The 26,532-nt window shown below is 42.9% G+C and overlaps 1 protein-coding gene across 1 annotated transcript in view; it reads left to right on the forward strand.

Annotated features, from left to right (window-relative positions):
- The first annotated feature begins 5,337 nt into the window (after positions 1 to 5,337).
- The window catches only part of DCBLD1 (discoidin, CUB and LCCL domain containing 1), a 45,950-nt gene continuing 24,755 nt past the window's right edge, over positions 5,338 to 26,532 (forward strand). Inside the window, exons 1-2 of the mRNA XM_041478203.1 lie at positions 5,338 to 5,665; positions 20,768 to 20,980. Of these exons, the coding sequence (XP_041334137.1) occupies positions 5,410 to 5,665; positions 20,768 to 20,980 (469 nt within the window). The 5' untranslated portion in view covers positions 5,338 to 5,409. The remainder of the gene's footprint in view (positions 5,666 to 20,767; positions 20,981 to 26,532) is intronic.

Below are 26,532 nucleotides of genomic sequence, written 5' to 3' on the forward strand. Positions count from 1 at the left end.
CATTCTGCCCCATATTTCTTGACAGCAGCATAGTATGTTTGGTTGATTGTCTTCAAAACCCAGATGATTAGCAACTTTATTTCTTTTTCCTTGAAAGTATGAAAAATTATGACCTAAGACGACCAAGCAGCTGTGAGAAACTGCAAAATATGTGGCAGTGGGACAAATGATTAGTCTTCAACTTGATCTCATAATTACATCATAATAGGTGACATGATTGGATAGGTTACAGCAATTAAAGTGATGAAAAGTGCACATTCATCCCCTATATGACTCTCATTAGAGTTACACCCAACTGCTGCTATTGCAGTGAATGAGGCTGCTTATCTCTTAGCATCCAATTATCCCATAGACATTCCCTACCAGTGCTGGGAAGAGCCCTGCTATCACCCCCGCTCAGACAAGACCTATGGGTAAGACAAAGGCCTTGAAGCCTGCTGCTGTATCGTTTTCTCTCCCGGAATTTATTGCCTGGAATTTCTTTTTCCATGTTCTTCAGGTGTAAGAATATTTATGGTCTCTGCCCCCTGGGGATTCTTGCTACCAGTGTAATTACATAATGACACTACATGGTTCCGACTCATCCATATGAGTGCCGGCAGTGACCAGAACTAGTGCAAGTTAAATTGTTTCTTCTATCAGAAGATTTTTTTTTTTTCCCCCGTCTGATTCTTGCCTCATGTTTGCCTTAAAGTGCTAATGAAGCATTCGGTCATCCTATCCTCTTAGCTACCGGCTCAAAGCTACTTGAAAAATGGAAATGTTATTTTACTGACTCCTTCCCTCCTGGGCATTTCCACACCTGGAGAGAGATGCTTACATTAAGCAAGGAGGGAAGCTGGTAACATGAACTTCACCAGAACCCAGGCTGGCTCTGAGGAGGAGGGCACAGCCCCACAGTCTACTACAAATGGGTAGATTTTTTCTAATTCCGACGAGCAAGTTGCAAAGTTTTTTGCAACAGTAGCTAGGTAAATATCCCGAGGAGTCCTGGAGGTCAGTCCATCTCCTCACGGTTTAATGGTATGCAGATCTTGGTGGAGGGTGGTGTTTTACAGGCTGAAATGTCCGTGCAGTTCCATGGGCAGGGCCTTAGATTCCAATGATGAAAACAAAGCACAGAGCATTGTGTCCATAAAATACTCTACATCCACAGAATAATTCATGTGTATCTCAAGGAATTTGCTAAACTTCCTAAGCCATGCCACAGCCTTGTGGCCTTTGCTTTGCTGTAGTCTAATCATTTTGAACAGAGAGGACTCCTCATGCAGTTTATACAAATATTGCATCTAGACACATTTAACGATTTTACCTTGTGTGTTTTATTTTCTGAATTTTTTATATAGCCACCACATACACTTCTGGCAGAACACAATCCCTGAATACACGGAGATCGGCAAACACAGCATTGTGTTCTCAGCTTTATCCTGTAAATCCACTATACCATTTTCTTTTGCCCCAGTGAAAATGCAAAACTTGGCCCATATATAAAGACTGCTAAAAGGCCTCTCAATCTGCAAGCTATCCTTCTGCTAATGAAGAGATTAACATACCTCTCAATGTCTAGAATTGTTCTTGCTGTTTGGTAATTTGTAACCTCGGGTCCTCTCCACTTCATTGTGTTTTCAATTACTCCCCCTTCTTCTATGCAAAGAAAAAGCTTTCCTCTTACTAAGAGCAGGAACTTTCCTGTTAGCTGCACAAAGGCAAGACTGCTCCATTAAGATGAAACTTAAACCCCTTTGTATAAATTAAGCTTTTGGTTTCTATTATTTTTCCCCCAGAACCTGTACAGAACAAGATGCTTTTGAAAGGAAGAATATATACAGTGTCAAGCTTGCAAGATAAGCTTAGGAGAACCCTTCGGTGTGTTTTTCCCTCCTCCCCTGCCCCTTGCCCCAGACAAACTACCAGTTTAACATCACACGAGGAAAACAAGGACTCATCAGATGATTTACATCTGCTTAAAAGCAGCTCTTTCTCTATGTGTCGTGTACAATTATGCAACAGTATGTAAAGAGTATAGGTCAAGAAAGTAAATCCATGACGCTAGAGACTGTACAAGTCTACAAATGAAACCTGGGTATGTCCTGTACTGACCATCCACCTTCTGAAATGTTTTGAGCTGATTTGGTCCTGAAGTCCTCACTCCCTGTTTGTTCATCCTGGGGTCAAAGGTCTGTGGAGTAAAAATTCAATGGCTCATTTGCAGCTGGCTGCACAGTATCCACACAATGAAATAAGACACATTATCTAGTTGTAGGTGACTCAGTTAATATAATTTCCAACAAACATACTCCTAACTCCTAACTAACCTTGGGAAATTACCTGTAAAGGAAAGGCCTATGCTCATGCTAAAAAGTAGCTATGTGTTTGGGTGAATTTGGTCTCTTCCAAATTAAGTCAGTGTTGGTGACCAAAATCAGTTGCAAAAAGCTGTCAGAAGTGGTTTGGCAGGGGGTTTTCCTGTTGTGAAGTTCCCACCGTGTGACAACATATTAGTCGGGCTCAATGTATGCCTTCTTTCTGAACTAATCTTTTGAGTTAACTCAAAGCGCTTGCCTTTAAAACAGTATTTATTTAAAAACTGGTTTTAACTCTCCTCCTTACAAAGGGAAATTTGGAAAAGTACACATGAACCAATGTATCAAGGTGACAGGGGTTACACAAGTCCTCCTTGTGAATAGCAACTTTGAGAGCTATAAACTATTTCATTCATCTTAATGATTATTTAATCTTGGAAGCAGACAGTAAGTTTCTTGCCTACAGCATATTGAAAACTGACAGAGAGAGGGCATGGTAATGAGAATTTAATAGCAAAATAAATAATACAGAAGCTACTTCACTGATTGCATTATTATTATCCTGCTGAAATCCATAGGAAAGCTGTGCTCCCAACACTGGCTAGAGGAGCAAGGCTTTCCCCTGAGCACTCCACGTTTGCAACAGGAAACACGTGGCCTTGGACAAGCGACCAGCTCCGGCTGAGCCCAGAGTGGCGAGATCGAAAAGGCAGCCTGCACGCTTTCCCTCCACCAGTGCTCTCTTCACTGGTCATGAGCAGAAAATAAATACCACTCCCAGATATTTTACAGCCCCAGTCTCAAGGGCATGACTTATCATTTCACTACGGATCATTGAAATAAAAATAACTGCGAATTGAATCATTATCTCTCTGTCTCAGAGGGCACTGCCAAGCCTCCAGCGCCCAGGAGATGAAGAAAGCCTCCTTTCATGGTATCTATCAACCTACCTCCCCTCTTGTTCTGAGCCTCTAGAGCTGTGTGACAGGCAAAAACTGTTTTGGCCTTCCAAGGCTCCTAACCTACCTCTACCGATTACCAACCATCCAAGTTCTGTGGAGAGGTCAGCACTAGTGGCATTATCTACAAGCTCCATGGCAAAGTGTTTTGCACACTAAATTGCCCAAGATCACCAAAGCAAGTTTATCACAGTACTGCTTCCCTAAGGTTAGTTGGGATTGACCTACAGGACTGTTCTGTCCATATTTATGATAACTCTTAACAAATAGAACTAGAACCTGGCACTATTACTAGAGAATATATTCTAGATCTCAGTTAATGGAACACAAATCAGTGTAATTACCAACGCATGTAGGACTGACTGGTTTTGATTGCCTGCTGAGACTAATACAAAACAATGCAGGCTCATATGTGGTTATATTGCAACAACTACCACTCTTTCAGAGTATATATGTTTTGCAACATATGTATTATCCTATCCATCTCTCTCCCTCATGTTTCCATTTATCCTGAGTCTCTTCTGTAGGTTTTGGACCAGAATGTGGTATTGGAAAAACTATTTTCTGTGACCACAATATTTTCACCGCTCCTGTGGGGTCTTTAAATCCAGTCTTGAGGCTGTTGCAGAGTTTGACTTTCTCCCCTTTGTCTCCGTAATCACTCTCATTTGTATGGATTTGCTCCTGACAATCTGTGAGGAGCAAAGAAGCAAACAAGAACAGGCCACTTTTATTCACATGGACACACTCTTCTTTAAAAGTCGCTCAGCCTTCAGAGTTTTGAAGAGAGTGACCTATCCCAACCTCCTTCAGCCAGAAGGATGCTGGCATTTGTTGGCAAAATCCAGTGAGGATAAGCCTGACTACCAAACTGCTGCACTATCAAACACTCTCTCTGCCTTATTTAATCTCTAACATTTAGTCTAGATTTCAAACTCTCCTTTGAAAAGAAGGGTAAGTCTCAAATACTAACAACGTGTGTTAAATACATATACCAAGAATATAATGTACTGGGTACATGGCAAAAAATATGCCTGATCACATATGGTGTCTGAAAAGTTAAAAAACAGACATTAACACTTACAAAACAAGAGCGCAATTAGAATAAAGGTTTACCAAACTCGACTTTTTCTAACATAATATAAAATCTAGCGATGTTGTCTCTGACATACAAGTTAATTCTGCACTTCATTTTAACATAGCAGCACAGTGTTCCTGACCTGCCAGCAGTGTGAATCCACCTGCCTCACGGCAACCCATCCCTGAAAAGGCTGTACAGAGTCAGACAGCTCACCTTCCATTCACCAGGGTACTTTTAAAAGGCAAACCACTGGGGCCTGCTTAACATTCAGGTCTCCTGCAGCTGCTGGCACTGTGTTCTCTGTTATGCATCTGCAACCCTCCCTGTGCCACAGGTTTCTTCAGAGCCGGGCAGTCAAGGTCCCACCCAGACAGAGAGATGCCCACAGCATACTTTAGAAAACTCCTATTTAATTCAGCCCATAATTCTAACAGACAATGCTGGCACAGGCTAACCACGCGGTTTGCAAACCTGCGTGGAGACACTTCCTCAGCACCGGGAAGCCCGGTCACAACCCCAGCTTTGCTCTCGCTTGCCCGGTCCGGCTGCGCTGCCCGCCAGCCCCACTCGTGTCCGCCCCCGCGCCCCTGCAGCGGGAGCGACACCTGGGAATTAGCCTGCGAAGGGCAAAATAATCCTGTTTCCTCAAGAACGTACTCGTATATACGAGCGCGTGTATATATGCATGTGAGCATGTACATGGCTCGCCAACTTCGGGGGCTCGCAGGCGATGCCGGGGGCTGCGTGGGTTTGGGGAAACGCCGCGACCCCGGTGCAGCACCCCAGAGCGGCGGCGGGTGGGAGAGGCAGCACTCGGCGAGGGGAGGGGGCGGCGGGGCCGCGCCGGCCCCTCGGTCCACGGCAGGAGGAGGAGATACCCCGAGCGGCAGCCCAATGGGAATTGTGGCGCTTCCCCTTCTCCCGTTTCCTCTCTCCACCCCCAGCCCCAGGCCGGGGAGGCGGGAGGCGGCAGCGCTGCAGCCCGGCCACCGGCGGGGCACGGGGCCAGAGGGAGCCCCGCACGGCCCCTTCTCCGCCTCCGCAGAAACACCTGCGGGGGGGAAGGATGCCGGGAGGTGGCCGCCCCCCTCCGCGGGAGCGCGGGCTGGCTCCGGAGCCGCCCCAACGAGAAGGAGAAGAAGGAGGAGGAAGAGGAGAGGAGGAGAAAGGAGCAGGAGGGAAGTGGGGAAGTTGTGCCTTGCCCGCCCCGCCGAGAGCCGGAGCCATGGGCCCCGCCGGGGGGGCGCGGGCGGCCCCCTCGCTGCTGCTCTCGCTGCTGCTCGGAGCCTCGGCCCCGCTCTGGCTGCGGGCGGAGACGCTGGGTGAGTCCGGGGCCGGGCGGGGAGGGTCGGCAGGCGCGGCCCCGGCGGCTCCCCGCGCTGGGGGCGAGCGGAGGGCTGCGGCGGGCTGCCCCCGCCGCCCTCGCCTCGCTGCTCTGCGGGAGCGTAGCCTGAGCTGCTCTCAGGGCTGTATATAGCTGACCTGGTTAATCCTCGCCGGGTTTATCCCTGTGTCTGAGTAGCTGTGAGATTAAAGTGGTAACCAGCCTTACGGTAAACGTATACTACGACTTTTTTGATCTTTGTTAATTAGGACTTTTTTTGTCTTATTATAATAAGTCAGATAAGAGGCGAAAAAGTCTCCGGAAAGTTGCGAGCAGGGGGAGGCCACCTGGGCGCCCGGCTGCGGCCGCGCCTCCTCAGCCCCGGCGGGAGCCCCGGGCGCGGCGGGCGGCGCTGGGTCAGCGGCAGCTCCGCGTCTGCTCCGGCGGCGCTGGGGCCGGCAGCCCCCGTCCCACGGCCGCGTACAGGCAGCTCTGCTCTCCCGCCGCCTCGGGGAGAGAGTGCAATGCCCCTACTCGTGCCGGGACAAAGTTTCGTAGGAATCTCGAGGGGATGTTACGAGCCTTTTTGTGGTAGTGCGGTTTGTTGCAAATAGAGCGCGGGTTCCTCTTTGCCCTGTGTTTTTAAGCTTCCTGTGTAAATGACCAGTACAGCTGACATCTCTGGCCGCGGAGTTGCAGCCTCTTGGCTGTTGCATTGCGTGGCCTGATGCATCCAGTCTTAGAAGACTTCACTGGCAGCTACCGATAAACTAGCTAGTACTGGAGACTAAGCATCATAATGGGCTTGAGCATTCAGATAACTTAGAAATCCTGTATTAATGTTCTGACTTGGCTGCACATTCCAGAACCCAGCGCTGTGCATTAGCTGTATACAGGCATTGGCAGAAAGTACTTCGGCTGATTTATACCTGTTCTTCCCATAACCTCCTATTAACAGAGATTTTTGGTACACATCCCCACCAAAGGGAGAAGTTGGTATGAGTCGTGTTGCCACTTGCCAGCTTCTTGGTAGCTTTGCCGTTCTGTACTCCGTGTGCTGGGATTCCAATTTGATATGTTCCAGGAAATATATGTAGCAAGGGAAAAACCATTCCATTAATCCCCTCTTTTCATCAGTGTATTGAGGGGGTTTTTTGTTTGTTTTCTCTTTCACCACTGCTTGCCCCTCAGTCAATGGCACCAGGGAGAAGAAAGTCATTTGGGGTGCAAGTGAGTAATAGTAAGTCTGCTGGGATTTCAGGGGGTTTTTGTGCGTACAGTAACACAGTAGTAAGTGTGAATGTCCCTTCTTGTCCACATTCCCAAATTAATCGGTAAAAGCACTGTTGTTTTATTCATGTTAAAAATGTTTCTACTATCAAATCAACAGAATAAAAACACGAGTGCTATTCTGCCTGGTTCTCTTTGGACCAAACTCAGATTTACAAGATAATCTGTCCAGTGTCTAGAAAGCAGAAAACATGTTGATTCCCCACCACACACACTTCATTTCTCCACGGGGGAAGTTCTTCTGTGTTTGTTTATTACTATTACCCTATAAATTAAGGGCTAAGTGTTCTAAAGTCACACCAGTGGAGAAAGGAGATAAGGATAAGTGGATACAAACTTCCTGTTACACAAGCTTCTTGACTTGATTTAAAAGTTGTAATGGAGCAGGAGATGTGCCAGAGTGAATCAGGCTCGAGTTTCAGATAATTCTGTATCTTGTCACCACTGGTATTTCCCATCAGCTGGTTCAAAGCAATATGCAGTGGTTTAAGTATATTGGTGTTAAAATATCCATTTTAAAAAATGAAGCATTATATTTTTCTGACTCCTCATGAGCTGACTTTACCTTCCTCTTAACTTTTTCTTGTGGCGTGCTACAGAACAAGGATGAAAGGGCTGTTATACCTTCTGTTCTTTTACTTTGGTTTCAAATTAAGGAAAGACCCCTTTTTTCACTGTGTCTTGGTTATTTCAGAGAATGGCTTGTATCTGAGTGTGGTTGTGTAGAGTTCAGGTGTCAGCATTCTTTCCGTTCTTAAAAATATGTTAAATGTGTGTGTTGTCTGAGGAATCTATGAATGTGGAATTTTGTTGTCTATAAAATGATAAGAAAGGCTGAACATCAAGGGAAACAATTTTAATTCAAAAAATATTTATAGACTTAGTAGGTCTCACCTGGGAACAAATACTACATCTATGACTGTCCATGAGTAATATATGGCTTTGGGATTTATAATAAAAGGCGGTTCTTTTCTCTTTTTATTCTGCTGTACACCAATCTTTTGGGGTTTCAGTTGCCAGTTCTTTACTGACAAGTAAAAAATATACCTTTTTCTCTGTCTGCCAACTTCACACAGCCATCCTGTATCCTGGTATGTCTTCTAAAAATCTCCCCCAGCGGTTAAATCCCAAGCAGAAGGGAGCCAAACCTGAACACGTTATCTTTGCCTTTCACCATTCCTTGTTTTTTTTTCTTCTGGTGTTGTTGAGCAAGACCTTGAACCATGTAATTGTGAGCAGCAGAAATCAGAGTTGAATCTGAGTCTTCCAGAGTTTTGACTCATTTTCTATCACATTTCTGGCCAGTAGGATTTAAAACTGACCCAAAGGTTGTTTGTTTGTGGGAAGGCATAAGAGGAACAGGGATTTTAATCTATTAAGTACAAGATTTAAGCCACTGCTCTTGCTGTACCTCATTTATTTTCACTTCGAATAAAACACAGCTATGAAACTAGTTCATGTGGGATTTGCAGATCAGCATCCAGGAGTGAGCTTTGCTTGCTGTATTCCTGGGTCTGTTGACAATCGCACCCAACGCCCAGCTGGAAGAATCGATGGGGAGTAGACTATTATATGTTTTGAGGAAAGGTTGTTATTCAATGTGACAAGAGTGTATCCAGTAATTACGAGAGATTATGCCTGTTCTCAGGGGCTTGCACAAAACCCTTGCTGAAGAATACTGGTGTGATCATGCTAATCCACTTTGTATGCCCATTTCCAGCAGTTTGAAATGCAGATTGAGATGAGTCTTTCTTGTACCCAAACCCCCGCCCCCCGCTTCAGTTTCTGAATATAAGTGATTGGTAAATTTTCAGTTTGTTTGCGTTTTGTCCTTATGTCTGTTTCCTTCCTTGGCTCCCTCTCTCTTGCCTTGGGAATGCTGACTAGAATTGCTAAAGAGGGAGGCAACAGTTTTCCAGTTGCAGTTCATAAGCAATGCAAGTACCCACCACAAGAAAACTGCAATGTTTTCAGTCACACAGACTTTGCTATAAATAGCTCTGAGCTCTTCATAAGTACTTCTCTTTAGGTTATCAGAGGATGTATTTCAAACAAAATCAAAGACAGGGAGGGCAGCAGGAGTCTCTCTGACAATGCAGAGAGAAAAAGATGCTTTGGGAAAGTTGTTTCCTGCATGGCTGTTGAATCATATTTAACGACAATTATTTGTTGATTTGCATATGCAAAACTATGCTCCTTTATATTTATCAAATACAAGTGTCACCTTTAGTCCACCTGAGTTACATGGGTAGCACAGTAAAAACTAGCTTGAAAAAATACCACTTTTGAGGACAGTCATGCTGCTGTATAGAGATGCCTAAAGTACCTTTTCAAAAGTATCTTAGATACCAGGACTGGTATAGTTTTGAAAGCCCATCTGAGCTCTCACACCATGCTGAGAAGTGTGGTCCTGTGTGGTGGCAGGCACTGAAGTCCTCAGCACAGACATCACTGTAGTTTGGGGCTGGCTCTATCGGATCAGATGCTCTCCTGTGGCATGTACTCATCAACATATGGGTTTGCACCATCTGCTAAGAATAAAACAAGCCAGACAAAATCAAAATAAAATCCTTCTGACTGGGTTCAGTGGATGGTGTTGGATCCCAACTAACTGCAATAAAAAATGTTAATAGCAATGCATAAGAATGAGCGCACAACTTCCCCAAAAGGTTTAATTAGTGTTACAACTGGGAGCGGGAAACTTCAAACTGGGACAAGCTAATAGTGATGCTTAAATAAAGAAAAGGATAGTGGTTTGACTAGTTTTAAGAGTATACAGATACCTTCACTTTTGCTTTCAAAATAAATTACAAGCTATCTAATTAAACTGATTTTTGCCTGTGAAAATTGTGTGAGTGTTAAAGCCACAATTTTGAGGTTGGCTGCATGCTTGTACATAGAGAGAGGCTGCCAGTAGTTTTGGTTAGGATTGTTGATCCTGTATAATTAGGCCTGGGAGCTGAGTGTTTTGAGGAGAGGAAGCATTTTGGTCTTTTATTGCCTCTCTCCCTGTCTCCTCTTTTCACAGAGGCAGGACTTGCCTCTCAGGAGTTTCCTTCCAAGACATGAAGGCTTAGTTTGGTGATGGTGGTACTTTCTCATCCTTTTGGAGCAGGATTTCCAGTCCCACTGTGACCATATTTGTTATTTCTCTTTCCCTGATGGGATGGGACTGCTGTCTGGTGGCAGCTCCGTTCTGCTCCCCCACGTAGGCACAAAGAAGGATGGGAGGGCACCCATGCTGTGCAGTATTTGCCCATCTCCAAAGAGCTTCAGTGAAGGTGCTTTCCAGCCAACCATAATGAGGGACAGGAGAATAAATGGGGAAAGCAGAGCAGGGCAAGGCTAGAAACCCAGTCCCCAGGCCTTCCACAGGACCAGGGTGTTCCCTTTTATACTTAGTATCATGCATTTCAGCCCAAGCTACATCTGTAACTGCATTGTGTTCTTCAGGCATTTAGTTAAGCTCTAAAACATTGTTTCTTCCTTCAGTTTCTGCAGAAACCTCATATCCCTCACAGTTTTATTCCATGATGTTCGAGTTTCTGGCATTTCCACCACAAATTGTTCAACAATATTGGATTTCAGTCTAATGCTTTGACATTAAAGTTGAAGTCATGTTGATGTCATCTTCCAGATGTTCATGTCTACTGAATAAAAATTTTGTTTGTTTGTTTTATTTCAAATTACAAAAACACATGGGGAATTCTGGATGTGATCCCTCATGCTATACAAAGGCCTGTGTGTGTCCTGTCAGAAATCAAACAAAACTTTTCTTCATGGAGTAGCAGCAAAGACTTCAAAAAGCTGGAAACATAGGTGGATTTCTTCACCCACCCGAACAGAATAGCTTTGTTAGGTGCCTGAGCCTTGTTGTTGCAGCTGCACCAACTGCAGAAAGGGGATGTGTGGCTTCTGCCTGAAATTCACTCGTGTTTTGCTCTGGTGCCACACCAGTTCTGTGTTGGTATGTTGTTTTGATCTTAATAGTCAGCAATGCCTCATTTGTAAAATGAACTCGTAACAACAACAACAAAAAAAAGTCCACACTTTGTCCTCTAGGTCTGCAAAAATATATTTTAACTTGTAAAATAAATTTAGTTATCCTGTGGGTCTCCCTCTGCTGGGATGCTTTAGCAGTGAGGTTCGTGGCTCACATTTGAGCTGTTGCCTTCCCTGTTGTGTCAGCTTTCTCCCAAAGGCAGGGGTTTGTATTAGCCCATGTTTCTTATGTCAGCATGCTACAGGGGAATTGAAGTTCAAGTGCCTCTGAGCTCCTGCAGGCTTTTTGAGCAGTCATGTTAACATTTTCAAACCCAAGGAATCGGCACTTACTGATCTAGCATTTTAGCACAGACAGAAGAGATGTGTTTAAACTCATGGTCCTTGCTAATGCTTGTGTTTTGAAAATTAAACCACTATTTTTTTTTAGATGAAACTTAGTTGCTGTGTTTTGTAGGTGGAAAGCAAACTAAAACTGGATCCAAGTAAACTAGGCAGTTACACTGAGGCTTTCACTCTTGGGCTGAGTGAAAAACTGTCTACTGTATCCTGTTTCAAAAGTTGAGAATGTGATTGTTTAATACTACTGTCAATCAAAAAAAATCTGGTCAAAATGGAATTATGAAGTTTCAGTATTAGTGGTGTACACAAGGTGGCATAAAATATACTTCTCTCTGCTGTTTTTCACATCCATAAATACCTTTTATGCAGCCTCATTAACGTGTCACAGAAGACACAGAAGTGATGCTGTGGGTCACATGTGGTGCTACAACCAACGCTGTAGTACTTAAGTAATGATGTAGCTGCTTTCCTTTGTTTTTCTTTTTTTTTTCTTTTTGAATTTAAAACATCTTTCACAGCAACTATATGTAACCACAATGAATTGGGAAGATCACAAAAACTTATGGATCTTCTGCATGTACCATTTTGTTTAGTACCTTGAGGATGAGTATCAAGCAGGCTGGTTGTGGGACGATACTGATCAAAGGCAATTCTTGCTTTCAGTGCATCAGGTCAGAGTAGTTCTTTGATTGTTTCTTCATCTTAGATCAGTAAAATTTTGCTTCCATTTCTACTGGAATTGCAAAAAAACATTTGTTGTTAGTTTGCAGTAACCATGGAGGAAATAGTTTCTTAGACACTGGGTTCACTGAGTCAAAAGGCATGATTTTTTTTTGTTTGTTTGGGTTTTTTTTTCTTCCATTTTTTGGATTTTTTTTTTTTTTTGTTGTTGTTGTCCTGATAAATGACAATTATTGTTTCCATCACAAACCAGTTTGTTTTCTCTTGAGATATTTGTTGATTTACACCTTGGGGATAATGGGGTGTTTGTATAATTCACTTTGAGAGAAGTAGCATCCTTTCTCTTGTCCTTTCTTATCAACAAGTGACATATTCCACCTAGGCATACTGGCATAAAAGGTGGATGCATGATTTTTCAAGTAAGTCAGGAGAAGTTTGATTGCCAGAAAAAAAGACCATCCTCCATCACTGATAACTGTCTTGCTCAACGTGTATCACACTAACAAGGTAATTGCATATTAAAATGAGGGGAGTGTGTGGTTTCATTCTATCATGTTCAGCCATTTCCTCTTGCCCAAATTAAAACAGTTTTGAAATCTTGCCTTCCCACCTGCTACTGTAACTGGAACAGCTCTGCTTCAGCCTCTCCTTACCCTGGTGTCACTGAATTTCCTGTCCCTGTGGGTTTGTCAGTCCTTAGCACTGCTGTGAATATTCCTATTCCTGTGCAACCCAATATTCGAGTCTGGCCTTGAGCTTGCAGCATATGTTTCCCACACAGTCCAAATTTGGTGCAATATACTGTAAGTTAATCTCCAGTAAAGCATAGCGCAGAGAAAAACCTGGGAAGAAAACAGATGGAGAAAGTAGAGCAAACAATTTGCATACATATGATATGACTCTTAGTTAAGATTAGCATTTCCTACTTTGCCTGAAAAGCCCTTAATAAAAATCCAAGATTCCAACTTCATGTTTGCCTCAAGTCAGCAGAACTGGAGGAGATGCCCTAATGGCCACATGTCCCCCCAACCCAGGGACAGCCCAGCACAGGGTGGGAGAGCTCCATCTCCTACTCCAGCCCTGTGTTGTTGACACATTTCTGGGATGCTGTAGGCAGAGGGGCAGGGCAGAAACTGCTGTCTGTGGGATATTTGCTCCTCATAGCCTTCATTGCTCTGAACCATCACCAGGGTCCTGAGATGCTCTGCAGGGGTGGCTGATGGAGGAATGTGGCCATCTTCCCATTTATTTGTAGTCCTTCACAGCTCTTTCTGAGCATGCAGGTACAAGAAGTGCTTGGCAATGAACTCGGTGCCTTCTCTGCACTTGAGGTGTGTAATATGGACATGTATCTCATAGTAATTGTTTATTTATTTAGAAAACAAATCAGTTTCCCTTTTGCAAAAATGGGACTCTAAGATTCCTCTGAAATTTCCATACACGTGTATCTCCATTCTCATATCTGTCCAAACCTGCACAACAATAAGATGTTGAGATGGTCAGTCACAGCAATATGCCACCTTCCTAAAAGGAAAGCATTGAAAAATATTTAAATGAAGCCTTGCAGTAAATAAATAATGAATCTCTTTTGTTTCAGCAGTTAAAAAGGCATAGAAGTTTTCTCACACCCACAAGCTCAAGAGTGCTGTATTTAGAGTGCTGAAAAGCAAATTCCAGTACTGAAGCTTGCTTCTCTGGCGGGCTACATTTGGGTATAGTGCCTAAGTCCTGGAAGCAGTGACTAAAACATACTTATTTTTGACATGTACTCTGGTACTGTCTGTCTTTCACAGATTGCAGTGGAACCAGATCGTGATTCACATTTGTGTTAGTGTAAGAAAGACTTTACTACTTGTTCAGGTTTCAAACCTGCATGCTGAGTGTAAAGTTCTGGCTTCGTGGACATGGCTTCATGTTGATGGAAGTTGCTTATAAGGAGATAAGCAGGATGGCATCTGCTTTCTTTTGACCTTTTAGCAGCTAAATAAATAAAATCTCAGATCTTGGTATGTATTTGTCTTTGAGAACTTCTGCAAAGATGAGAGGTTTCTGGGGTAGTAAAGGCTGCCCAGGTCAATTATAGCAATCCTGTAAAGTCACTGCCATGTAGCTGGAAACATTTCCCTGGCTACCCCCAGATGGCTGTGCTGCAATGGCTAAAAAACTCAAACTTTGAAAAATGGTAATATGGATGTAAGCTACATTGCTAGATAAGAGATTCAAAAGGGTTGTCAGGGATTTTTTTCTTTACCTGATGATGGCAATCCAACTGGTTACCAAAATAACTTTTCATATGTTCGCGGCAGAGCATCTCGTGAGGCTGGCTGCAGGGGACATCCCGAGGAAAGGCAGTTCCCAGCTGCAGTCTGAATGGCTGTGGGGTGATTGTGGCAGGGCACGTGGTGGGAATTTGTGATTTATGGAACCGCCGCAGAACCAATTGGAGGTCATTTGCTTCTTTCTCATTTCTACTTTAAGAGGGACATTACAGTAAATAATGTCTGTGAAGAGGAGGGGAAAACATGCTGTGGTTTGTTTGGCCTCCTTCTCCTTTTGCATCCCTTTGAAGTTGGTAAGTAAATAATTTGGGCAATAAAATCAGCACTCCACAGTGTTCCTTTGTTTCTTCTGCTGCTCTACCTTCCCTTCCTGCTCTCGGCCCTCCTGCCAGCCACCACTTGGTTAGCTTGGGCAGCAAAATAAGTGTCCTCAGGAACTGCTGCAGCACAGAGGATAAAATGTTTCCTGACTTCCTAATGGAGTTAAATTAAAATGCAACTCAAAGAAAATATTTACATGCTATTTGTTTTTCCTTTTGCAATAGGGCATTTTTCCCTTCAAAAGATATTAATACTGATTTGAAGGCCATGGAGGATGACAGTCACTTCTTTTATTTTTTTTTTTTTTTATTATAGACTCGCCTTAATTTTTAATAGTTTCTTTCATTATTTGAAAATAGTTTTTTCTGTATCCACAAAATAATGTGAAGTATGTAAAGCTGGACTTAAAAAAAAAAAAAAATCCTCCTGTGGATATATATACTTTTGAAGCAGGGCTCAGCCAGTTGTTTGGCTGGTGTAAATGGCACTTGCCCTGAATCCAGGGGTTTGTGGAATCCCCAAATATGTGGCCATTTCTCCCTCCACCTCTCCCGTGGTGCCTGTGGCTCTGGGCCCCAGCACTGCTGGGAAGGAGGACTGGGGGTTCTCACCTGCCCAGCAATGCATCAGGGCTGTGGTGTTGCCCTTGGTTTGAGCTCACTGCCAGGAAAAGCACAAAGCTCTGACATCTCACCGTTCTCTGTGGAAGTGAAGGGTTTTGGTCCTGGCTGTGTGGACGTGTCTCTTCTGTGGTAATGGCACAGTAAAAAGTTGATGCTCTTGACCCAGGTTTGGCAGTGGAGAGGTTAGAGATGAAGCACTTAGCTCTGCATTTACTCCATCACCTCAGAAAGCAGTGAAGGTGTGAACCTATTTGTGTTTGCAGCATGCATGGTTCTGTTAGTGATGAAGGCTAGAGTTGCTGTATGAAAACCTAAAGTGTTTTTAGACCACTGCAGTAGATTTGGATGGCATCTGGCAAGAAAACTTGGATTTTCTCTTTTCTCCTATCCCATATGAGCAGAGAGGGCACAGGTTTGACTGGAAGGAGTTGATTTCTTTCTTAGATACGTATCTGTTCTTATGCATAACTCAAATCATATTCAAGCACAGATGCAAAACTCCTTGATTCAGTTATTATTGTAGCTTTTAATAAGCTGGAGTTATTACTTCCGTGAAAGCAATGTGGAAGATGAGACAAATCCCTTTTCTCCTTATGGGGCTTCTCATCAGAGCTCTCAGAGCCATTGCCTTGACTCCATGGCATTCTGCTCCCTTTGACTGTGCCCGTTTGCTGCAGTGGCTCTTCAGAAAATGCTGATTATTTGGGCTGCATTCAGAGTTTGGGTATTCAAACTCAGTTTTCTGCTCTCCTCTCAAAGGAAGGAGTGGAAAGGAAGAGAGGACAGGGCATGAGCTCCCAACAGCTCTGTTCCCATGTGGAGTAGGGGGAGCTTGCCTTCTCCCAAGCCCCACCATGAAGATGACCTCTAAAAGGTTGTCAAACTGGGCAAGAGGAGACAGGGAGGGAAATAAAGTTGCTTTGGGGGGCTTCATCCCAGTGGAAAGAGTGGGCAGCCAAGGGACATCAGGCAGCAGTAGTCTGTAAGCAGGGAGACCAAGTGGGAAAAGCTGGGGCCGCACAGGGCTCGTCGGATGGGATGGAAGAGGGCAGGGAGCCGCAGGCTGGGTGCATGATCACGCCTAGGTATAACATGTATTTAGCCCTGGAGTCAGTCCAAGGCTGTTATGAATTGCTTCGCGAGGGTGAATCAGAAGGATGAAAAAGGCAGCTGTTTGCTGCCAGGAAATTGTAGCAATGCTTTTGAAAATGCTTTGATATCATACACTGTAACTGTTTTGTAGTTGGCCGAATCAACATGTTTCTGAAAGGTGCGGCAAGTGAAAACTTTGTAGAGCACTTATTTGAAAAACTGTAGCCTTTTGCCTGTCTCAGGAGGGAATGTGCTGAGTGGTTGCATGAAGGCTCTATGTGCAGCCACGCGTGTGTGCAGCCAAAGGCTGGAGAAGCCCAGGGGGAGAGGAGTGAGACACCATGGCTCAGATTGTGTGCTGGGCCTAGGAAGGGATGGAAGGAAAGAGTCGGTCCAGTCAGGTGGCTCTGGGTGACAGGAGGGTACCTGAAGGAAGCAGCATCATCTTCAGGATTCTCTGTGCTGCTTCTGGCACCACCACTCTGCTAAAGCCCCAGTATCTGTCAGGGGCTGTGTCCCAGGCAGGTCACAGGATGGGGCCAGAGCTTGTTTGTGGGCATTGATTTCATCACCTCTGTCCCTCCTGGGCAGGCTAGATGTGGAGGGGGCCCTCCTGCCTGTGGGCCAGCAGCCATGGTCAGACACAGCCCAGACACAGCTGCTTGGAGCTTCTTCTCCACCTTGTCCCACATGCATCCATTACATCTGTGTCTGAGGATGAGGATACCTGCCAGCTCCTTGGTGTCTCCTCTTGCCCTCTCCACAGCCACATGTGCTGGTGTCTTCTGGTGGGGTCCCAGGTTTGGGTTTACAAACATGCCCTGCTCTTGGCAAGCATCAGGTGAGAGAGGCCAAGGTGTGAGTGGTGTGCCTGCTGCTGTGGCAGAAGGTGCCAGCTGTGGTTCTTTCTTCTTGGGGAGTTGCTTCCATCATCTCCCGTGGGAGATTATTTTTATCTCTGGTAAACAGCCTTAATTCCAGTGCTGTGTGATCTCTGGTACAACCTGCAGGTAGGCCAGCAGGTGGTCGCCCACGATTCAGAGATCATGATCTTGGTCTTAATTCAAGTGCCGATGGGAACCTGTTCTACAAAGCATGTTTGATGTGTTTTCAATAGCTCCTGGTGCTGAGGAGAGATTTTATTAAATCTGAGTAGGTTTAGATTCTCTGGTTGTTTAGTGCCTTGTGCTCAAATATGTTGCTTTGCTCCTGTCCAGTGAGAACTGATGAAACTTGGATGTCTGAGGCAAGGCTGACAGCTTCTTGCCAAATGGGGTGATAGAAAACCGTTCTCAGAAGTAATGATAAGTGAAAATTTAGTGTCAGCAAGAAAGTCTGTGTCAAACTGACTGGTTAAATAAAGGTATTTCTGTCCAGAAGAGATGTGCTTATAGGAAAGAGTGTGACACCAGGAGTTTAAGCCATAGTTTTCATAAAGACAAGGAGTTGTGTTTTCAACTCAGTGTATTTTAAGTTTGGCCAACATATTTCTACTGAAAATCAAAATTTCCTGTGGAAAATAATAAGAACAAAACTAATGGCAGTATTGTTCACATTTTCCATTTGATAATGTGACTAGGGATGTGCTTGAATGCCTTACAACTTGCCTCCTTTTCTGAGCCCTTGTTATACATGATGTTATATTTTAGAGTTTTTTACTAATATTTGGTCATTAATTTGCTCTTTGACTTGTCAGATCCTGAGCTTTATTCTACCTTCCTTCTATACCTTCTGATTCCTTCTTTTGGGTGTGTTTTCCAACAAATTTCAGTGTACCAGAGCAAAGAAAAATCTTAGTCTTGCTGAGAAACTTGGAACTCAGAGCTGCAGTCAGCTTTCTCTGTAAGAAGCAGAAGTTAATAGGACTTGGTGTGTCTTTTTGGACATTACTTTGGTTCTTGTGGCAAACAAGTGGCAAACAAGCTTTTATCATTAGCTTTTGCTTCATGGTAGGCAGGCGGAACTGAGGCAGCAAGGGATGTTGTAGATGTAGGCTGATGCTGAGCTGAGTGTTTGGATGGCCATGCTCCACCAGGGAAAAGTCAGAAAATAACATTTTGCTTTCTTAGCTCAAAAGATATTCTGGTGTTAATGGTCTCTCTCAAAGACGTATTTAACAAAAAAAAAAAAAAAAAAAAAAAAAAAAAAAAAAAAAAAAAAAAAAAGAGTTTCCCTGGGAACAAGACCTTATATAACCTCTACAGAGGAGGATGGCAGGCTGAGGGCTCTCATGCACAGCTTTGCCTGTACACTTTCTGCAGAAATATAAGGCTCTGTGACCTGGACAGTCATCAGGGTCTTGTCATGATGCACCACAAAAGATCCTTTGCATTGTACAAAGGTGACAGAGGGCAGAACATAGCCCAGTAAGATGAAGTCTGTGACTTTTCATTTTAAGGAGTTCATCCCCATGTGGTTCTGTAACTTTCCCGTTGTTTTGCCTTTTCTTCCCTAATAAGGATATGTTGCAAACAAAGCTCAATATTTCAGTTTCTTTAAAATAAATTCTCAGCGTTAGAAACATGCAGCTTAAATTAACGGCCATGGGCAGTTCTTTTTTTACTGTACAGCAGCTGGCTACATGGGCATCAAGGTTGTCCTGTGTCCTGCTGGAGCTGATCTGGTTTCACACTGCCTAGACCTCTATGGACCCCTCTCTCTTCAGGAAGCTGACAGCTCAACTGCCATAATGTTCTTTATGTCTTCAGTCATGTTGCCAAAAGTTTCCATTAAAAGGTGATTTGCTCATGAAGCCAGCTTGCCTTTCATCTTGAGTGTTTTCCTAGGCATCCTAAAGTCAATAGTGCTTGGTTAAAAACCCTGAACAACAGATGTTTTTTAAAGCATGTGAAAAAGGAGATCTGAAAAAAAACATATTGAATATGTTTTATGGTGATGTGATTTTTGATCTATGTCTCCTATTCACCTCTATTCCCAGCATGAACCTATGACAAAAATAAATACTAGGCAACAAAGCTAGTAGTAATGCCAAAGCTTCAAAATAAATGTGATTGCTTGTGAAAGAGCAGTTGAGTGAGTTGGATGAAATGGCAGTGTAATTATATGGTAGCAAGTCAAAGTTTGATAGCTTGGAGCTTATCTTAGCACAGCATGCCACTTTCCCCCCACCTTGGTATGGCATGTTTCTTTTTCAACACTTCATTCCTAGTTTTTCCTTTTTAAAAATCCTATCAAGCCTTAAGTTTGTTGTTTCTAATGATTTTGGAAGGAAATTCAGATAGTAATTAAAATGGCACAGACCAAAACTGTTTAACCAAAATATCCCCAAAAGGAAAATTTTGGGTAAAGTGAACATTGTGAATTCCCAGCCCTGCAGGATTCTTTATTTTGTTAACACTTATTGGATTAGCTTCAGTTTTGCCAAGATAAAGGATAACAGAATGCAAGACTCCTATGGAAAGTGTGCCTATGCCCTAAATGACCTGAAACAGGACTGCTTGCATGTGTGTGTATGCAACACTAGTCCACAAATATTTCCATTATTTGGAAGATTGAGCAGAACAAAATGGCTTAAGCTTTAGTATACAAATTTTAGTTACTAGTATGCTTTTAAATAGTTCAGTAAAAATTGCTTCCTTTAGTAGTCAAGGTCTCTTATCTGATACCTGCTTCCTTCCCCCTCTATGGATGCTTCCTGTTTTCCATGTCAGTCCACACATCCCCCTATGTATTTCCATGTGCCTTTTCCTGTTGTCCTCTGATCTGCTGCAGCTGCTCCTCAGATGCCTCTCCACCAAGGAAAGGTTCCAAAGCTGAGCTGGCTCCTATACAGTGCCATGAAGAGACACTGTGAGGGCCCCTACCCTCACCTCTTGAGCACAGAGGCAGCAGCACTGAATTTCTGGGCATGCTGCTGCAAAGCAGCCTGTGTACCATTAATGGTGCACACCCCACTTTGGAAGACCCTCTTGTGTCTTCACCCTGTGCTGTTAGTATTGTGCAAGTGGGACAAGAAAAACCAGAGGAAAATAAGATGTGTCAGGTCTGTGATAGTACGCAGTTAAGTCACGTCTGTGCTTTCATGTATGACTCAGTTACCCTCTCTGAGATGGCTATTGCTATTGGATGACTATTGGAAATAAAGCACTGACTGAAAACTGGGAGAAAACTACTTAAGGAAGGATCCTGCTCTTTACATGTGGAATTGCATCTTCATGGATTTAGTAGGGTTTGGCTATAAGGCAGAAAGCCAGAGAGACACTCTGTCAAATACACCCCAGTTCATGGGTGTTTCCAACCCTTCTTTCTACTGCTGTACAAGAGAAATGTGACTATATTTATTTCAGCTACCTATGTTCCAACAACAGCAGAACTGAGGTGGAGTACTACAAAATACTTATTTAAAAGGGAAAAGTGCATGAGACATGATTATGTAGCCAGTATTTTCTTACGTATTTTTAAATTGAGGAATACATTCTGTTTCTCTTCCTTTCTGTTCTCCTACTGCAGGGGATGGATGTGGGCACACAGTGATGTACCAAGACAGTGGGACACTGGCATCCAAGAACTATCCTGGGACATACCCAAACTACACTCTTTGTGAAAAGAAAATCCAAGTGCCTCCAGGAAAACGCCTGATCTTGAAAATTGGAGACCTGGATATTGAATCACAGAAATGCGAGTCCAGCTACCTTACCATCCAGAGCTCTTCAACACTGCATGGTATGTAAGAGACAAGGCCATGGTCGATGCATGAACTGGTGAAAGTGTAAGTAAAAGGCAGCTTAGCAAAATGCAATAAATGTCAGCCTTTTTCCTCTCTTCCTCCTTTCTGTATTGAGGTGTTTCGTTCTCGGTGTGGGAAGCCATTGTCCCCCTGGGTGTGGCACTGCCATGCTGTGCTGCAGAGCGGCTGCTGGGGCTCGGGCACAGCGCTCCTGAGGGCTCTGCCTTCACACCTGCAGAGCTGGACCATCACAGTTTTGGTACAGCAAGTCTGTAGGTCTGTATCAGCCCTGTTCCCTTCTTGTGTGGGGGAAGAGCATCCTTACAAACTAGACAAAGATAAGAAATTGGAGTCAATGATCCTGTGTGTCTCCATTCCTAGGCAGTCCATGGCTCAGAGAGGAGATAACCTTTACTATTGCCAGCTGTTAGCCACCTTACTAATGTACAGGCTTTAATACTTGCTGATATTAAATGCATACAGCCAGACTGCGCTCTTGTAAGAGATTTGTATGGGAAGATAAGCAAATAATCTGCTACAGCTGTGCACTTAAAACAATCATAACAGCAACAGGATTCTCCCCAGGGACAATATGAGGCCTTCCTCAAAATGGTTTTCCCAACCAGTTGTCACAGAAACTTTTGATCTGCACTTTCTAGAAAAGTCAAACTGATTTTCAAGTCATGCACCCTTTTTCAGAAATCCAATTTAAATTCAAAGCTGCAAGAAGTTCTGCACTGTAGGAATGAACTCATGAATTGACAGTTCATAAAATTTTGCCTGCTGGGAGTGTGCTGTGTAGCCCTTCAGTCAGCTGAGGCTAAATGTACTGTCCTGGACTTAACAAACAAAATTAATACAAGGGAAAAATGTGATGAAGATATGAGCTGCACAGAGCCTCTGCAGGTTTTCCACCTCGCTGCTTGGCTCAGAAAAGTATGTGGCTCTCCAAAGATGAGATCTCATAGGATATCTTAGTAGTAAGGAAGGTTGATTGCCTTTCATTTATCAGCATGATGGGCTTATCACTCATCTGGTAAGAGAAGATCAAGTGAGGTATTAAAGGCTTGCTCACAAAGGAAGGTAAAGGTAATTATTGTTCTCATGGGGGAGGTATTACATTTTGAAACAACCTTCAGTAAGAGTGGGCAGTGACATGCTGATATCTAAGCCAGCACAGAGCTTGATTTGAGGCATAAGGAACATCTCTGTTCATGTGTGCTGGAATTTTTTAGTGTTATTTATTTCTTTCTTCACTGAGAAGTGAGAAGTGGTGACAGGTTGCCCAGAAAAGTTGTGGACGCTCCGTCCTTGGAAGTGTTCAAGGCCAGGTTGGATGGGGACCTGACCAACCTAATCTAGTGGAAGGTCCCTGCTCATGTCAGGGAGGGTTGGAATTAGAGGCTCTTTAAGACCCCTTACAACCCAAGCCATTCTATGGTCCTGTGATCCATTTCATAACTAAGAAATGAGTGGTGTTCACCTGAAGTAGTCTGTCTGTACTTGGCAGTAAGAAATAGGTGGCTATTATTGCATTAGCATATCTTTGAATAATTTTTATTGATACTCCCTTGACATTTCTAATCTAAATCTTCTCGGAAACAGGGATAAATCAACATACTGTTTTTTGAAGTGAAAAATGAAGCTTGGATGTTGATTGAAATTCTGGCTCCTTACAGATCAGCCTGAAGGCATCTTCGCATCATTTATACTGCAGTTATTCAGCCTATAAGTACAGAATAGCTGTGTATTATGCAATCAAGTCCACATAATTAATTTTTTTAAAGCATTCCCACACCCATTTTCAGATCTGATTAATAACGTCTGATGCATGTGGACTGTAATTTGCATTCTCAGTAGTGAACTGCACAATTAGCAGATTTTGGTCATATCTGATTAAACCAGTTTTACAGTTTAGACAGACTTACCATCTGTAATGGTTTTTGTGGTCTGCAGCTCACTGTAGACTTTCCCACCAGCATACCTACAGAGTGTCTGTTCTGCATTCAGGCAAATCCATGCAGAATGGATGTGGAAATAGTTCTATAGGCGTAAATTCATTGTGTTGCTTATGTTTTAAAAGACACGTGAATTTTTAGATGAGATTAGATTTAGAGCTTCTCTAAGTCATTTTTTTCAACAGTCTTCCTATAGCTTTGGGCTTCAATAAGCATTTATACAAGTGAAAGAAACCCTGTGAATAAGCCCTGCTACATCCATTCAGTCTGTTAAGTGTCCTTTTAGACAGCTGTTTCTGAACTCAGATCTCCTCTTTGCAACCCTTCCCTCTTCATGAACATCTACAGGCAGGTCAATATCTTCCCTCTGGCTGAGGAGATACTGACCTTAGACATCAAAATTCTTTCATGGGATGATGGAGACTTGAAAATATTTTGTAAGCACTGAAAACATCTGAGCAATTAAAAACTAATCTTTGTGTGTTTTCTGTATTTGACCTGGGTTTAAAAAGGAAAACCTAAAAAGCAAAGTATGAAAGATGATCACGTGAATACTGCTCATGTTTCAAATTAGTCTGAGCAGACTTTGCTCTTTATTTAGGAGGTTTGCAATTATGAGACAATAAGGTCCAAAGGGAAATATGTTTTAAATATCATGCTGATTTCTTCAACTCTCCAGAAGACAACAGTATGAATGTCAGTATGAATGAAAACATCTGTTGAGGAGTATATCTGAAGCTTGGAAAATTGGTCAGAGGCAAAATACCAGATTATGCGTACAAATATAAAATTAGTGTGGAGAAGGCTCCAGATGATAAAGTATTGTTTTCCTTTCAGATTTCTTCCAGTCTTTACATATAATTGTGATTCATTCATCATTATAACCATCTGCAGGGATTCTTGCAATACAGCAAGGAGTAACTCAATTTGTCTTTGGGGTATTTATGTTCCATGCAGCAAAGGGAATCTGTTAAATACAAATGAAGGGATTAATTGATTTATGTTAGTGGGAACATTGATGCTACTTTAGTAAGTTGCTGACTGCAGATTAGAGCACCTACATGCAGATTTTATAAAAGTTCAGGACATCCCTTGAATTCTGCAGATGGATGGAAGAGTATGGTTCATTCCTGGAAAAACATGCAGTTCAGCTGATCTACTGAAGCCTTTCTCATTCTCAACTAAAACACAAATGTGACACTAAAGTTCTTCTCACCTTTGGTACTTCTCAGCTTTGATGGACCTTTGATGAAAGCAGCTATTGAATTTATATTTCTCCAATATTGCAATTAAAAATGATAGTTAAATAATCTTAATGAAGCTCTAAAACTGGAGTCATGCAGGGTCTTGGCACTGTATCTCTGAGTTATTACTCTGCAAATTATTTTCTTTAGTGTTCACTGGAGAAAGGAACCTGCAGCAAGCCTTTTCTTTCAAGCTGTTAGCTCTGTATCCAGACGTAGCTGTGAAAATATTAATCATCAGTCAGCAAAGGGAGTCTAACACCCGTTTTGGTGAAACTGAGTCACCTTTGTCTGACAAACATTTAAATATTAGCACAGCTTTGCACAGGTTGTCTCTAAGAGAAATAAATAGATGATCATGGTCTGTTTCAAAGGCACAGTTTTTGACTGGATTAAAATATGGTGTTTTTTGTCCCACAGAAAATTAATATGAGCATAATGTCACAGTGCAGACAAGATGCAGCCTTTACCGAAATGCTTTTCTTCTCAAGTTAATTGCATTATCTGAGCATATTAAAAATACTGAGCTCTGAAGTAGAGCTTCTGATTTTTTAATTAGTTAAAGGGATATGTGAAAACAAGATTAACCATGTCAGCCCTGTGGTTCTCAAGAACAAAATTTGCACTACTTATGAAGGTGGATCATAAATGTTTTAAAAGTTTGACAGGTACTGCTTTTAGTCTGCTTCTTTTCATGTCTCTATCAAATTTCTGTACCTCTTTTGACCCCCTTTTTTTTGCTTTTTTCTATCTCTTCCCCATCTAATGGCTTGGTATTTTTTCCCTTAATTTTGTGAGATGATCATCAGTCTTGACTGGAGAGAAAGCCAAAAGAAGAGATAAGTGCCTACTTACTTCCTCATTCACTTGCAGTCAGTAGGAGGTTGATGTGTTCCTCTGGGGTGGATGTCAGAGCTGCTGAGTGACTAGTAATAATTTGGAGAGTTAGTGCAGTTGACTTGTTCTTGCATAATTTACAGCTGGTAACTAACGTGAAATAGAGAATTTACTGGAAATGCTTTCTTCTCCTCACACCCCCTCACTAAAGGTACAGTGCCTTTGGATGCCTCCTACCTGTCATTATGACTTGAGGGGATTCATCAAACCAGTTGCCCCTTATTATGTATTGTAATAAATATCTTGTTTGAATAAAGGGTGTGTCCAGATTTCTTTTTCATTCCTCAAAGGAAACTTGTTATTACTGTATTGTTTCTGGTATTTCAGGAAACCCAGAGAAATGCCCAGACAAGTTCTTGCTGAAGATCAAGTTGAGCAGTTTCTTAACAGTCAAAACACTTTTAACAGTTGGGTTTCACCTGAGTGGTTGCAGTTTCCTGAGTTTTCAGCTTTGGAAAGATTGATGCAACAAAGAATTGTCAGCATTGTGTTTTATCAAGTTGGCCTTTTTTCCTGTTAGCTGCATACAGTGTGTTAGTCTCTGTTTTTTGTTAAACTACAGCTCTTCACTCATGATTCCTGGTTGTTGCTGTGTTTCTGGCTTTGGATTTGGCTAAAACCACAACCATGTTAAAAGAGGAAAACTCACCTGAGGTCAAGTAGGCGGACCAGCCTGTGCAGGTGGCCCAGATGCTCCATTTTAAAGCTGTGATTACTTCCCCAGCCTAACTCAGATGCCTTTTTCTTTCCTTTATTGCAGTCTTTGGCAACCCTTTGGAAACGTTAACTGAAAGTTGTATTTGTTTTTCCTGAAACTAGAAATGCTTACCACTCAGACTGAGGTCAGACTGTGTTGCACAGGGTTAAATGTTGAATAACCAGGCTGTCTCATCCTGACTGCTCTGTCATCTCATATCTGCAGAGTTAAACACCACCTTCCCTGCATCCTGCAAGGAAGGACATAGAGCAGCACTTTCTGTGTCCTTGCAGGGTCCTGCTGGTTCCCACTGCACCATGTGCATGTCAGCAAAGAGGACCTCTCTTGGTAAGGGGGAGAGGAAGAGTTACTGCTTGTCAAAGTATTTGTGTGAATGTGGGATGGAGATGGATTTTGAGACTGAAGGTGTTTTCATACAGCAGATCCTTGCTGGTTTTGTGAACTTCTTGTGAAAGACTTGCACTCTGGATGGGTTTTTAGGTCTGAAGTGAAACAAGTGTAATCCCTGTTCATCTCATCCCCTATTCTTCCCCAGCTACTGAGGTAATTCCAAATTGATTTATTTGAGAAAAGGCTACAATTTAAAACATAGTTTTCCCCAAACAAATGCACTAAGACCTGATAATCCTTTAGAAGCACATCCCTGGATTGTTGCCTCTTGCCTGCCAACTACAGCTTATTCTGCAAGTAAAGACTGAAAAAAGGGAGAAGATTCTCTGTTGAACAGAAGA

This window comes from Pyrgilauda ruficollis, unplaced genomic scaffold (assembly GCF_017590135.1).
Source record: "Pyrgilauda ruficollis isolate IOZ18807 unplaced genomic scaffold, ASM1759013v1 scaffold43, whole genome shotgun sequence".
In the NCBI taxonomy this organism is placed as follows: Eukaryota; Metazoa; Chordata; class Aves; order Passeriformes; family Passeridae; genus Pyrgilauda; species Pyrgilauda ruficollis.